The sequence below is a fragment of the Oncorhynchus nerka genome, linkage group LG27, assembly GCF_034236695.1.
Source record: "Oncorhynchus nerka isolate Pitt River linkage group LG27, Oner_Uvic_2.0, whole genome shotgun sequence".
Classification (NCBI taxonomy): Eukaryota; Metazoa; Chordata; class Actinopteri; order Salmoniformes; family Salmonidae; genus Oncorhynchus; species Oncorhynchus nerka.
Window position 1 is genome coordinate 92,155,238 of NC_088422.1, and position 14,511 is coordinate 92,169,748.

Consider the following 14,511-nt stretch of genomic DNA (forward strand, 5'->3'; position numbering starts at 1 on the left):
GAAAACTATATGTTTCAACTAAATAAAACAAATGTTTTACTCATGTCTCTTTTTGCTACACAGAATTGTAGAGAGAAACTTAAAATATTTAACAAGCATTTTCCAAACAGGTTGACCATGGTACTGTTTAATATCATGGCATACCGGAGAAGTCAGAGGTGGCTCCTTCAGAGTCCACGTTGAGGTTCTCAGAGCTGTCGGCCGTGCCGATGGACGCCTCCGACTCCAGGGTCTCATCGTCTGATGCTCGCTGCTCCAAAGTCAGCATCTCAAAGGTTAGCTCCTCCCTGGGGTGACAAACATGGTGAGGTCAATGCAGAAGGAAAACACACTGACAGTTTTAGTCATTCATTTTCCTCATTTTAGGTACACTTTGCCATTCATTTAAGATTCCTCAAATATCCTGTAGGTAAAGGTATAATACTGTATTTCTACATTTATTTTATAACATGCTTTTCATTGCACATTGACTGAGGGCGCCCCCTAAATGCTACTGTAGGTATAATGCTATAAGGTACTTCTCTTTCTGCAGGCTCTCGATCTGCTCCGTCAGCACCCTCTCCTCCTGCTGCATGGCCAACTGCTGGTGCTCCGATACCTCAGGCTCCTGCCCCGCCCCCACCTCCTCACTGCCGCTCTCCTGCATCACTGCACCCGTCACGGACGGCAGGCATGGGCTAACCGGGGGCGAGGGCGTGTGGTAGCTGAACCGCCGTACGTGGCCCTTGCCCTGCGAAACAAAGCACAAAACAGTCAGTCAGGGAGAAGTTAGTGTTAGCTTATGTTAGCTTAGGCTAATGCCAGCGTTTGTCCTGGTGTAGGATTGTCCTGATTCATGACAAGAATAGCAAAGCAGGGAAAATAACAGCGTCTGGCAGCGAATTCTATTTCAGGTTGTATAGCCAGCAGCCGTTACTCCTACTACCTAGGAGGGCCCTTCCACCAAGTTACTTTGACGGCACATGCAAAAAAAACAAAAAACTTTGTAATACTTGAAACATCAATGTTTCATAGTTCGCCTTTAAACCCATAACGACCCCAAGACTCATGCTCCCCACACATGCAGTCTAGCAACCAGCAGTCACAGCAGATACCCAATCGCAAAATCATGTTGGATGCTGTGCAGCATGGGTTACCTTTTTGGCTGCGTTTGGCTGCGTGGTACAAACAATTGAGAAGCAAAAGAGAATATAAAAGTGAAAATGAGGCCAAAGACACTGGACAGTATATGGTCCCTAACCTCTTACAAAGTCCTCCATAATGCTACCATGTGATGATACACCAGGACATTTCTCCTGGAATTGCTTTAATACCAAAGAGCTGCTACGGTCTACAGCACATGTAATTGGGACAATCTTTGATTGGATCATGGGACAAGAGGCAGAAAAATCGAAGAAATTCTATTATGAATAGGTTATATTACATAATAAGTCATCTAGTGTAGGACATCATTTCCCAAATTTTGACCACAAGGTCAGGAGGAAATGGAGTAAACAATCACATTTCTCAAATGTGTATTTTAGGATGAAACTGATTAAGTGTGATGATACACTTTATACAATATACTCTATAAACTTACAAATACAATAAAAATAACAACCCAACGTGGGTTTAGTAGATAGTAAACATTGAGAGAAACAGACAATGACAAACATAAAATATGTCATTAAAATATGGAACTATAGGTTATGAAATCATTATAACGTATTTGAGTTGGAACACTGTCAAATACAGAAAATCCTGTCAGAGTACAGCATAGTCAAAATCTAATGAACAAACATCTGCATGATTAAATTACAGTAGGTCAATGTCTTGAACTTTCATCCACAAGACACCGTTATATTATACAGTCAGGCTCACACAAAGCAATAGAGAGAGAAGAAAAAGCGAGAGAGGAAAAAGCGAGAGAGAGAGAGAGGAAAAAGCGAGAGAGAGAGAGAGGAAAAAGCGAGAGGAGAGAGAGAGGAAAAAGCGAGAGAGGAGAGAGGTAAAAGCGAGAGAGGAAAAAGCGAGAGAGAGAGAGCGGAAAAAGCGAGAGGAGAGAGAGAGGAAAAAGCGAGAGGAGAGAGAGCGGAAAAAGCGAGAGAGAGAGAGAGGAAAAAGCGAGAGAGGGAGAGGTAAAAGCGAGAGAGGAGAGAGGTAAAAGCGAGAGAGGAGAGAGGAAAAAGCGAGAGAGGAGAGAGGAAAAAGCGAGAGAGGAGAGAGAGGAAAAAGCGAGAGAGAGAGAGAGGAAAAAGCGAGAGGAGAGAGAGGAAAAAGAGGAGAGAGAGAGAGAGAAAAAGCGAGAGGAGAGAGAGAAAAGCGAGAGAGAGAGAGAGGAAAAAGCGAGAGGAGAGAGAGAAAAGCGAGAGGAGAGAGAGAAAAAGCGAGAGGAGAGAGAGAAAAAGCGAGAGGAGAGAGAGAGGAAAAAGCGAGAGAGAGAGAGAGAAGAGCGAGAGGAGAGAGAGAGGAAAAAGAGAGAGAGAGGAAAAAGAGAGAGAGAGAGAGAGAGGAAAAAGCGAGAGAGAGAGAGAGAGGAAAAAGCGAGAGGAGAGAGAGAGGAAAAAGCGAGAGGAGAGAGAGAGGAAAAAGCGAGAGGAGAGAGAGAGAAAAAAGCGAGAGGAGAGAGAGAGAAAAAGCGAGAGGAGAGAGAGAGTAAAAAGCGAGAGAGGAGAGAGAGAGTAAAAAGCGAGAGGAGAGAGAGAGAAAAAGCGAGAGAGAGAGAGAGTAAAAAGCGAGAGGAGAGAGAGAGGAAAAAGCGAGAGGAGAGAGAGAGGAAAAAGCGAGAGGAGAGAGAGAGGAAAAGCGAGAGGAGAGAGAGAGGAAAAAGCGAGAGGAGAGAGAGAGGAAAAAGCGAGAGGAGAGAGAGGAAAAAGCGAGAGGAGAGAGAGAGGAAAAAGCGAGAGGAGAGAGAGAGGAAAAAGCGAGAGGAGAGAGAGAGAGAGGAGAGAGAGAGAGAAAAAAAGAGAGAGGAGAGAGAGAGGAAAAGCGAGAGGAGAGAGAGGAAAAAGCGAGAGGAGAGGAAAAAGCGAGAGAGAGAGAGAGGAAAAAGCGAGAGAGGAGAGAGAGGAAAAGCGAGAGGAGAGAGAGGAAAAAGCGAGAGAGAGAGAGAGGAAAAAGCGAGAGAGAGAGAGAGGAAAAAAGCGAGAGGAGAGAGAGAGGAAAAAGCGAGAGAGAGAGAGAGGAGAGGAGAGAAAGGAGAGGAGAGAGAGGAAAAAGAGAGAGGAGAGAGAGGAAAAAGCGAGGAGAGAGAGAGGAAAAAGCGAGAGAGAGAGAGAGGAAAAAGCGAGAGGAGAGAGAGAGGAAAAAGCGAGAGGAGAGAGAGAGGAAAAGCGAGAGGAGAGAGAGGAAAAAGCGAGAGGAGAGAGAGAGGAAAAAGCGAGAGGAGAGAGAGAAAAAGCGAGAGGAGAGAGAGAGGAAAAAGCGAGAGGAGAGAGAGAGGAAAAAGCGAGAGAGAGAGAGAGGAAAAAGCGAGAGGAGAGAGAGGAAAAAGCGAGAGGAGAGAGAGGAAAAAGCGAGAGGAGAGAGAGGAAAAAGCGAGAGAGAGAGAGAAAGAGAGGAAAAAGCGAGAGAGAAAAAGCGAGAGGAAGAGCGAGAGGAAAAAGCGAGAGAAAAAGAGAGGAAAAAGCGAGAGGAGAGAGAGAGGAAAAAGCGAGAGGAGAGAGAGAGGAAAAAGCGAGAGGAGAGAGAGAGGAAAAAGCGAGAGAGAGAGAGAGGAAAAAGCGAGAGAGAGAGAGAGGAAAAAAGCGAGAGGAGAGAGAGGAAAAAGCGAGAGGAGAGAGAGGAAAAAGCGAGAGGGAGAGAGAGGAAAAGCGAGAGGAGAGAGAGGAAAAAGCGAGAGGAGAGAGAGGAAAAAGCGAGAGGAGAGAGAGGAAAAAGCGAGAGGAGAGAGAGGAAAAAGCGAGAGAGAGAGAGGAAAAAGCGAGAGGAGAGAGAGGAAAAAGCGAGAGGAGAGAAAGCGAGAGGAAGAGAGAGAGAGGAAAAAGCGAGAGGAGAGAGAGAGGAAAAAGCGAGAGGAGAGGAGAGAGGAAAAAGCGAGAGGAGAGAGAGGAAAAAGCGAGAGGAGAGAGAGGAAAAAGCGAGAGGAGAGAGAGGAAAAAGCGAGAGGAGAGAGAGGAAAAAGCGAGAGGAGAGAGAGGAAAAAGTGAGAGAGAGAGGAAAAAGAGAGAGAGAGGAAAAAGCAAGAGAGGAGAGAGAGGGATCAGAGAGGGATCAAGAGAGGGAGCGAGAGAGGGATCGAGAGATGGATTGAGAGAGGAGAGCCAGAGAGCAGAGAGAAAGAAAGTGAGAGATAGGTCAGCCAGACATGGACAAAGTGAGGTGGCGCCATGTTGTGAGGATGGAGGACACCGGGCAGACCTCGGCATTAGGACAAGGTGGGCACGGTGAGCAGTGATCAATGCCACAACAAAATAGCTGACAGCTGACTATGATTAGGCGAGCCTGGGCTTGGTAACAGTGAGTGGATACATACCGGGACAGTACTGCGGGATATGGTCATAAATCTAACAGCAATTAGTACAGGTTTCTGGATTAGGAAGGAAAGACAGGAAGGGGAATGACAGGATTAAAATGGGAGAAAACAGAGTTAGTGTGAAGAGGTGGTGGTTCAAGGTAGGCTGACTTAAGAAGGGTGTTTTAACAGGATAAGTTAGCTAGTTGGGGGGGTTTAATTTAAGAACAGTGTTTTAACAGGATAAGTTAGTTAGTTGATGGGAGTTGATGTCTTGTCAAATACGGTCTGTGGATAGTGGTGATGAACAGCTATAACTCTTGACTTTACCATTGATCTCCGAATGAGGGTCAATCTGCACTTGGCTTTGTTCTCTGCAAACTCCAGACTGTTGATGTCCTTTAGCCGGGCGCAGTACTTATTCATCTGCTCTCCGATGATGAGCTCCACACACCTAGAACAGGAAGAGCCATGGTCACATTGCAGTCTAGTACTACATCTATGTAATCCTATAGTAGTAGCAGCAGCAGGATACTATAGTAGAAGCAGCAGGATACTATAGTAGAAGCAGCAGGATACTATAGTAGAAGCAGCAGGATACTATAGTAGCAGCAGCAGGATACTATAGTAGAAGCAGCAGCAGGATACTATAGTAGAAGCAGCAGCAGGATACTATAGTAGAAGCAGCAGCAGGATACTATAGTAGAAGCAGCAGCAGGATACTATAGTAGAAGCAGCAGCAGGATACTATAGTAGAAGCAGCAGCAGGATACCATAGTAGCAGCAGCAGGATACCATAGTAGAAGCAGTAGCAGGATACTATAGTAGAAGCAGTAGGAGGATACTATAGTAGCAGCAGCAGCAGGATACTATAGTAGCAGCAGCAGCAGGATACTATAGTAGAAGCAGCAGCAGGATACTATAGTAGAAGCAGCAGCAGGATACTATAGTAGAAGCAGCAGCAGGATACTATAGTAGCAGCAGCAGGATACTATAGTAGAAGCAGCAGCAGCAGGATACTATAGTAGAAGCAGCAGCAGGATACTATAGTAGCAGCAGCAGGATACCATAGTAGAAGCAGCAGCAGGATACCATAGTAGAAGCAGCAGCAGGATACTATAGTAGCAGCAGTAGGAGGATACTATAGTAGCAGCAGCAGCAGGATACTATAGTAGCAGCAGCAGCAGGATACTATAGTAGCAGCAGCAGCAGGATACTATAGTAGCAGCAGCAGGATACTATAGTAGCAGCAGCAGCAGGATACTATAGTAGCAGCAGCAGGATACTACAACAGCAGCAGCAGGATACTACAGCAGCAGTAGCAGGATTATATAGTAGCAGCAGGATACTACAGCAGCAGCAGGATACTATAGCAGCAGGATACTATAGCAGCAGGATACTACAGAAGCAGCAGGATACTATAGTAGCAGTAGCAGGATACTATAGTAGCAGCAGCAGGATACTATAGTAGCAGCAGGATACTATAGTAGCAGCAGCAGGATACTATAGTAGCAGCAGCAGGATACTATAGTAGCAGCAGCAGGATACTATAGTAGCAGTAGCAGGATACTATAGTAGCAGTAGCAGGATACTATATAGTAGTAGTAGTAGGATACTATATTAGCAGCAGTAAGATACTATAGTAGCAGCAGTAGTAAGATACTATAGTAGCAGGATACTATATTAGCAGCAGTAGTAGGATACTATAGTAGCAGCAGTAAGATACTATAGTAGCAGCAGTAAGATACTATAGTAGCAGCAGTAGTAGGATACTATATTAGCAGCAGCAGCAGGATTCTATAGTAGCAGCAGCAGGATTCTATAGTAGCAGCAGCAGCAGGATACTACAACAGCAGCAGCAGGATACTACAGCAGCAGGATACTACAGCAGCAGTAGCAGGATTATATAGTAGCAGCAGGATACTACAGCAGCAGCAGGATACTATAGCAGCAGGATACTACAGAAGCAGCAGGATACTATAGCCAGCAGCAGGATACTATAGCAGCAGGATACTATAGCAGCAGGATACTACAGAAGCAGCAGGATACTATAGCCAGCAGTAGCAGGATACTATAGTAGCAGTAGCAGGATACTATAGTAGCAGTAGCAGGATACTATAGTAGCAGTAGCAGGATACTATAGTAGCAGTAGCAGGATACTATAGTAGCAGTAGCAGGATACTATAGTAGCAGTAGCAGGATACTATAGTAGCAGTAGTAGGATACTATAGTAGCAGTAGTAAGATACTATAGTAGCAGTAGTAGTAGGATACTATATTAGCAGCAGTAAGATACTATAGTAGTAGTAGTAGAATACTATAGTAGCAGCAGTAAGATACTATAGTAGCAGCAGTAGTAAGATACTATAGTAGCAGGATACTATATTAGCAGCAGTAGTAGGATACTATAGTAGCAGCAGTAAGATACTATAGTAGCAGCAGTAGGATACTATAGTAGCAGCAGTAGTAGATACTATAGTAGCAGCAGTAAGATACTATAGTAGCAGCAGTAGTAGGATACTATAGTAGCAGCAGTAGTAGGATACTATAGTAGCAGCAGTAGTAGGATACTATAGTAGCAGCAGTAGTAGGATACTATAGTAGCAGCAGTAGTAGGATACTATAGTAGCAGCAGTAGTAGGATACTATAGTAGCAGCAGTAGTAGGATACTATAGTAGCAGCAGTAGTAGGATACTATAGTAGCAGCAGTAGTAGGATACTATATTAGCAGCAGTAGGATTGTGGTCTCACGCTGTGGTCTTGCCGATGTCCTGGACACTCTGCAGGGGGTCGATGGTGTCGGGGCAGCGGAGGATGCAGGGGGCGAAGACAATGGCTATGGCGTTGGCCGACATACGGTTGGTGTCCTCCTGCCCTGCGATCCTGGAGAATACATCAAACAAAAACAGTGCCTTCAGAAAGTATTCATAACACCTCTTGACTTGTTCCACATGCTGTTGGTTTATAGCCTGAATTTACAATGAGATTGAATTGAGATTTTGAGTCACTGGCCTACACACAATACCCCATAATGTCAAAGTGGAATTATGTTTTTACATCTATTTTCTTTTTAAAATGTAATAAAAATGAAAAGCTGAACATTTGAGTCAATAACTATTCAACCCCTTTGTTATGGTAAGCATAAATAAATGCAGGAGAAAAAGAATAAGTTGCATGGAGTCTGTGTGTAATAATAGTGTTTAACATGATTTGTGAATGACTACCTAATCTCTGTACCCCACACATACAATTATCTTTAAGGTCCCTCAGTTGAGCAGTGAATTTCAAACAAAGATTCAATCAAAAGACCAGAGATGTTTTCCAATGCCTCGCAAAGAAGGGCCCCTATTGATAGATGGGTAAAACAAAAGAAAAGCAGACATTGAATATCCCTTTGAGCCTGGTGAAGTTATTAGCTACACTTTGGGTGGTGTATGTATCAATACACTCCTTCCTATTACAGTTGCCGGAGAGGAAGGAAACCACCCTGGGATTTCACCACGAGGCCAACGGTGATTTTAAAACAGTTATAGAGTTTAATAGCTGTGAAGAGAGAAAACGGAAGATGGATCAACAACATTGTAGTTCCTCCACAATACTAACCTAAATGACAGGAGGGAACAGAAGGCTGTACAGAATAAAACATGCATCCTGTTCGCAATAAGGCACCACTCTTTATATTTTCAAGCATGGTGTTGGCTGCATCATATTATGGGTATGCTTTTCATCGACAAGGACTAGAGAGTTTCAAAATAATACAAATACATGGAATAGAGCTTAACACAGGCAAAACCTTGGAGGAAAACCTGGTTCAGTCTGCTTTCCAACAGACACTGGGAGAAAAATGTCCTGTTCAGTACAATAACCTAAAAAAACAAATATACACGAGTTGCTTACCAAGATTGACATGGAATGTTCCTGAGTGGCCTAGTTACAGTTACAGACGTACAATCATCTTGAAAATCTAATGGAAAGACTTGAAAATGGCTGTCTAGCAGAGATCAACAACCAGCTTGACAGCGCTTGAAGAATATTGTACAATCCTGGCGTGCAAAGCTCTTAGAGACTTACCCAGAAAGACTCACAGCTGTAATCTCTACCAAAGGTGATTCTAACACTCAGGGGTGTGAATACTTACAGTACCAGTCGAAAGTTTGGATACACTTACTCATTCCAGGGTTTTTCTTGATGTTTTACTATTTTCTACATTGTAGAATAATAGTGAAGACATCAAAACTATGAAAAAAAAAAGTGTTAAATAAATGAAAAATATGTTTTATATTTGAGATTCTTCAAAGTAGCCACCCTTTGCCTTGATGACAGCTTTGCACACTGTTGGGCATTCTCTCAACCTTCTTGTCCTGCAAGCCTGAAAACACATTCACCACCAATGCATTTTAATTATCAGGTGTGCCTTGTTAAAAGTTCATTTGTGGAATTGATTTCCTTCTTATTGCGAGTCAATCAGTTGTGTGATAAGGCAGGGGTGGTATACAGAAGATAGTCTTTTACCAAATAGGGCTAAGTCCATATTATGGCAAGAACAACTCAAATAAGCAAAGAGAAACGACAGTCCACCATTATTTTAAGACATGAACGTCAGTCAATACAGTCCATCACAGTGCCATCCGTTTGGTCACCAAAGCCCCATATACCACCCACCACTGTGACCTGTATGCTCTTGTCGGCTGGCCCCCGCTGCATATTCGTCGCCAGACCCACTGGCTCCAGGTCATCTATAAGTCTTTGTTAGGTAAAGCTCTGCCTTATCTCAGCTCTCTGGTCACCATAACACACCCTCCATAGCACGCTCTCCAGCAGGTATATTTCTCTGGTCACCATAACACACCCACCCGTAGCACACTCTCCAGCAGGTATATATCTCTGGTCACCATAACACACCCACCCGTAGCACACTCTCCAGCAGGTATATTTCTCTGGTCACCATAACACACCCACCCGTAGCACACTCTCCAGCAGGTATATTTCTCTGGTCACCTCCAAAGCCTCCTTTGGTTGCCCTTCCTTCCAGTTCTCTACTGCCAATGACTGGAACGAATTGCAAAAATCACTGAAGTTGGAGACACATCTCCCTCAATAACTTTAAGCATCAGCTATCTGAGCAGCTAACCGATCGCAGCAGCTGTACATAGCCCATCTGTAAATAGCCCATCCAACTACCTACCTCTTCTCCATATTGTTTTTATTGACTTTTTTTACTCTTTTGCACACCAGTATTTCTACTTGCACATATTGTGTTATTGACTGTACTTTTGTTTATCCCACGTGTAACTCTGTTGTTGTTTTTTTGTCTCATTGCTTTGCTTTATCTTGGCCAGGTCGCAGTTGCAAATGAGAACTTGTTCTCAACTAGCCTACCTTGTTAAATAAAGATGAAATAAAAAATACATAAAAAATACAGAAAATGTCAAGAACTTTGAACGTTTCTTCAAGTGCAGTCACAAAAACCATCAAGCCCTATGATGAAACTGGCTCTCATGAGGACCACCACAGGAAAGGAAGACCCAGAGTTACCTCTGCTGCAGAGGATAACTTCATTAAAGTTAACTGCACCACAGATTGCAGCCCAAATAAATGCTTCACAGAGTTAAAGTAACAGACACATCTCAACATCAACTGTTCAGAGGAGATCAGAGGAGACTGTGTGAATCAGGCCTCCATGGTCGAATTGCTGCAAAGAAACCACTACTAAAAGGACACCAATAATAAGAAGAGACTTGCTTGGGCCAAGAAACACAAGCAATGGACATTAGACTGTTGGAAATCTGTCCTTTGGTCTGATGAGTCCAAATGTTCAATTTTTGCTTCCAACCGCCGTGTCTTTGTGAGATGCAGAGTAGGTGAACGGATGATCTCCGCATGTGTGGTTCCCACCGTGAAGCATGGAGGAGGAGGTGTGATGCTGTGGGGGTGCTTTGCTGGTGACTCTGTCAGTGATTTATTTAGAATTCAAGGCACACTTAGCCAGCATGTCTACCACAGCATTCTGAAGCGATGTCATCCCCTCTGATTTGTGCTTAGTGGGACAATCATTTACTTTTCAACAGGACAATGACCCAACACACACCACCAGACTGTGTAAGGGCTATTTGACCAAGAAGGATAGTGATGGAGTGCTGCATCAGATGATCTGGCCTCCACAATCACCCAACCTCAACCCAATTGAGATGGTTTGGGATGATTTGGACCGCAGAGTGAATAAAAAGCAGCCAACAAGTGCTCAGCATATGTGGGAACTCCTTCAAGACTGTTGGAAAAGCATTCCAGGTGACTACCTCATGAACCTGGCTGAGAGAATGCCAAGAGTGTGCAAAGCTGTCATCAAGGCAAAGGGTGATTACTTCGAAGAATCTAAAATATAAATATATTTGTATTTGTTTAACACTTTTTTGGTTATTACATGATTCCATATGTGTTATTTAATCGTTTGGATGTCTTCACTATTATTCTACAACGGAGAAAATAGTAAAAATAAAGAAAACCTTTGAATGAGTAGGTGTGTCCAATTTTTGACTGGTCCTGTATGTAAATGACATATTTCTGTATTTCACTTTCAATACATTTGCTAAAATAAAAAAATAAAAACATGTTTTCACTTTTTCATTATGGGGTAGTGTGTGTAGATGGATGAGGGGGAAAAAATATTTCAACCATTTTGAATTCAGGCTGTAACAACAAAATGTGCAATAAGTCAAAGGGTATGAATCATTTGTGAAGGCACTGCAGCATAATACATGTGTGAAGTTTGGTTCCAACTTCTTACTAAAGGTGATAGGCTTAAGAGTTAGGACATTACAGAAATGTTCTGTTATTGGACGAATCTTCTCTCTGGCATTTCCCTTTTGATTTGACGTGACGAACAAATGCTACAGCAGATACTAGTGCAATAGAGGGAGGAGAACGTCTGTTACCTAACTAGGTGGAAGAAGAGCCGTTCCAGAGTGTTGAGGTGAGTTCTACTGAGCTGGTCGATAATAGAGTAGACCCCTCGAATCACCTCCTTTTTGTCCTGCAGGCCTGTAAACATATTCACCACCAAACATATTGATAACATTTTTCATGGGGTTTTGAATCGGTTTTTGATATATTCATCTGAAATAAAATATCCTGTTGTAGGTCAGTGAGAGAAGTTATTTTCAATGTCCAACAATGATGTTGAACTACATACATAAATAAAACAAGTAAGGATTTAAGGACACATTTATCAGAAATTAAAATGACAGGAAGGTCTGAGTATTTACACATGGCGCGGAGGAACTCCTCGTATAGTTCAAAGGTCATAAGCGGATTGGGTAAGTCCCGGAGCCACTGCTTGAAGACACTAGCGATAACGTGGATGTTGTAGTCATCCAAGTTCATGTTGTTCACGTCTGTGTGGACAAACAGTCAAAATGTCAGAATGAAACAAGCATCCCGGGTTGAAGTTATCTTTAGCCATAGCGTTGACATTTTCAATTGCAAATAGCCATTAGCGTAACTAGGTGCCTCACCCTGGTCTTTGTTAGCATGTATACAGTACCTGTGTCCAGTCCCTGCTTGAGCTCTTTGATCTTATTGGTGGAGCCAGACTTCCTATAGATGCCCTCTGTGTAGAGGCCGTGCATCTCAATGTAGTTGATGAGCTTCTCCACCACCAGGGGCACTGTCCTCTCCTCGTTGGTCAGACGGGACACCTCCACCCCAAACTGCCTGGACGACAGCTCTGGGTCGTACTGCACACACACACACAGACACAAAAAGAGATGTAGGAGCGCATGTGGACACACACACACAAACACACACACACAGCTTCTACTGAATAAATATCAATGTACGTTGATCTAGTCGTGGCCTTACCTTTTTGCTGCATTTGGTGGTCAACTTCAGGCAGCACTTTCTGTGGCAGGCGTAGCGACACACTGGATAAACACAGCCAGAGAAATGCAAGTCAGCGCCATTTTCCACAGAAAGACAGTGCCTCCGCATTGTTAACATGGAAGGAAAAACAAAAGGTTATGGCCGCTAACTAACTGACTACAGGGCTAAGAGACAGATGCAACATTGACCAGGGAGGAGAAAACATCCTTTCCGACTGCTGCTTGAGAAAACTGTGGAGGATAAGGGGCTGCAGACCACATGAGTCCAGTTGAACACAATCTGATTAGTAGGAGGGGTTAGGAGGGGCCACAGCTCAAGGCTTGGCCAAAGGGCCGCTGAGGACGTGCACAGTAGTAACGTGTGTGTGTGTGTGCTTGCGTGCCTGTATTGTGTGTGTGTGTGTGTGTGCGCACGAGTACTCACATTTGCAGACGCAGGCCCTGTCCATCATCCAGATGAGAGAGGAGCAGTACTCGCAGTAGGTGGGGATACTGTACTGGGTGGCCTTGAAGATGTGGCCATTGTGTTCCTCCACCTGTAGGGGGCAGCAAAGAGCAGGTGAGAAAAGAGCCAAGTTTATGTTGACATGAATGCTTTCTATTGTCTCTGACTCTCCTGTGTATTCTAGTTACTAGCCGATTTCCTTTTTTCTCTAAAGGACAGATAGAAGCATTGCTGACAGGCGGTTAATATGTTTTAAATGGAGACGAGCAGCAACACAGATGTTGCATAGTAGTGCAATGCAAGACGATGCACTCACAGAATATCAGAGTACCACAGAGTATCTGCACATGTCCACTGTTCAATCTGGTACAGTGTGATAGCTGCGGGAACAAAATAGCGGAGAACTTTCGCCTCGTGCTTCAATGCTCTTAGTTGTTACGGAAATTGCCCCGATATTTCTGTTTACTTCGTGCATCACTGACAATACATTTCTTTTATTTAATTGAAAAAAAAAAAGTTTAATTTTTTTTTTACCCCTTTTTCTCCCCAAATTCGTGGTGTCCAATTGGTAGATACAGTCTTGTCTCAACGCTGCAACTCCCGCACGGACTCTGAAGAGGTGAAGGTCGAGAGCCGTGCGTCCTCCGAAACACAACCCAACCAAGCCACACTGCTTCTTGACACAATGCCCATTTAACCTGGAAGCCAGCCGCACCAATGTGTTGGAGGAGACACCTGGTGACCGTGTCAGCGTGCCCTGCGCCCAGCCCGCCATAGGTGACCGTGTCAGCGTGCCCTGCGCCCAGCCCGCCATAGGAGACACCTGGTGACCGTGTCAGCGTGCCCTGCGCCCAGCCCGCCATAGGAGACACCTGGTGACCGTGTGCCCTGCGCCCAGCCCGTGACACCTGCGCCCAGCCCACCATAGGAGACACCTGGTGACCGTGTCAGCGTGCCCTGCGCCCAGCCCGCCATAGGAGACACCTGGTGACCGTGTCAGCGTGCCCTGCGCCCAGCCCGCCATAGGAGACACCTGGTGACCGTGTCAGCGTGCCCTGCGCCCAGCCCGCCCTGGTGACCCCAGCCCGCCATAGGAGACACCTGGTGACCGTGTCAGCGTGCCCTGCGCCCGGCCCGCCATAGGAGACACTGGTGACCGTGTCAGCATGCCCTGCGCCCGGCCCGCCATAGGAGACACTGGTGACCGTGTCAGCGTGCCCTGCGCCCGGCCCGCCATAGGAGACACTAGTGCGCGATGGGAAAAGGACATCCCTGCCGGCCAAACCCTCCCCTAACCCGGACGACGCTGGGCTAATTGTGCGCCACCCCATGGGTCTCCCGGTCGCGGCCGGGTGCGACAGAGTCTGGACTCGATCCCAGAATCTCTAGTGGCACAGCTAGCACTGTGATGCAGTGCCTTAGACCACTGCACCACTCGGGAGGCCCCCACTGACTATACCTTTAAGATCAGTCTGGCTTCAGTCTCATACCAAAACGGTTGACTTCTAGTTTAAAAAACAGTAAGAGCAGGCACTCACAATATCAGCATCCTTTTTCCTCCTCTTCTTTCGCTCGGTTTTGGGGACCTGCTGGGAAAGACAACCAAATATAACAGAGCTCCAAAAACAACAACAAATACTGCAATACCCTGGTAGCTTATCAATTACTAAGATCGTAAAGACCACAATGCTCTTTTCCAGCGGACACTCTCTTTTAGAGGGGCTTAGTATAGTAGCCAAGGGCTTCATGTGACCTGT

At 44.9% G+C, this 14,511-nt stretch overlaps 1 protein-coding gene across 1 annotated transcript in view; it reads right to left on the bottom strand.

Moving 5' to 3' along the window:
* The window catches only part of myo9aa (myosin IXAa), a 223,211-nt gene that overhangs the window by 1,664 nt on the left and 207,036 nt on the right, over positions 1–14,511 (bottom strand). Inside the window, 12 exon segments of the mRNA XM_065012316.1 lie at positions 145–287; positions 519–730; positions 1,137–1,154; positions 4,454–4,507; positions 4,763–4,886; positions 7,184–7,315; positions 11,365–11,470; positions 11,695–11,823; positions 11,973–12,165; positions 12,290–12,351; positions 12,734–12,845; positions 14,293–14,343. Of these exon segments, the coding sequence (XP_064868388.1) occupies positions 145–287; positions 519–730; positions 1,137–1,154; positions 4,454–4,507; positions 4,763–4,886; positions 7,184–7,315; positions 11,365–11,470; positions 11,695–11,823; positions 11,973–12,165; positions 12,290–12,351; positions 12,734–12,845; positions 14,293–14,343 (1,336 nt within the window).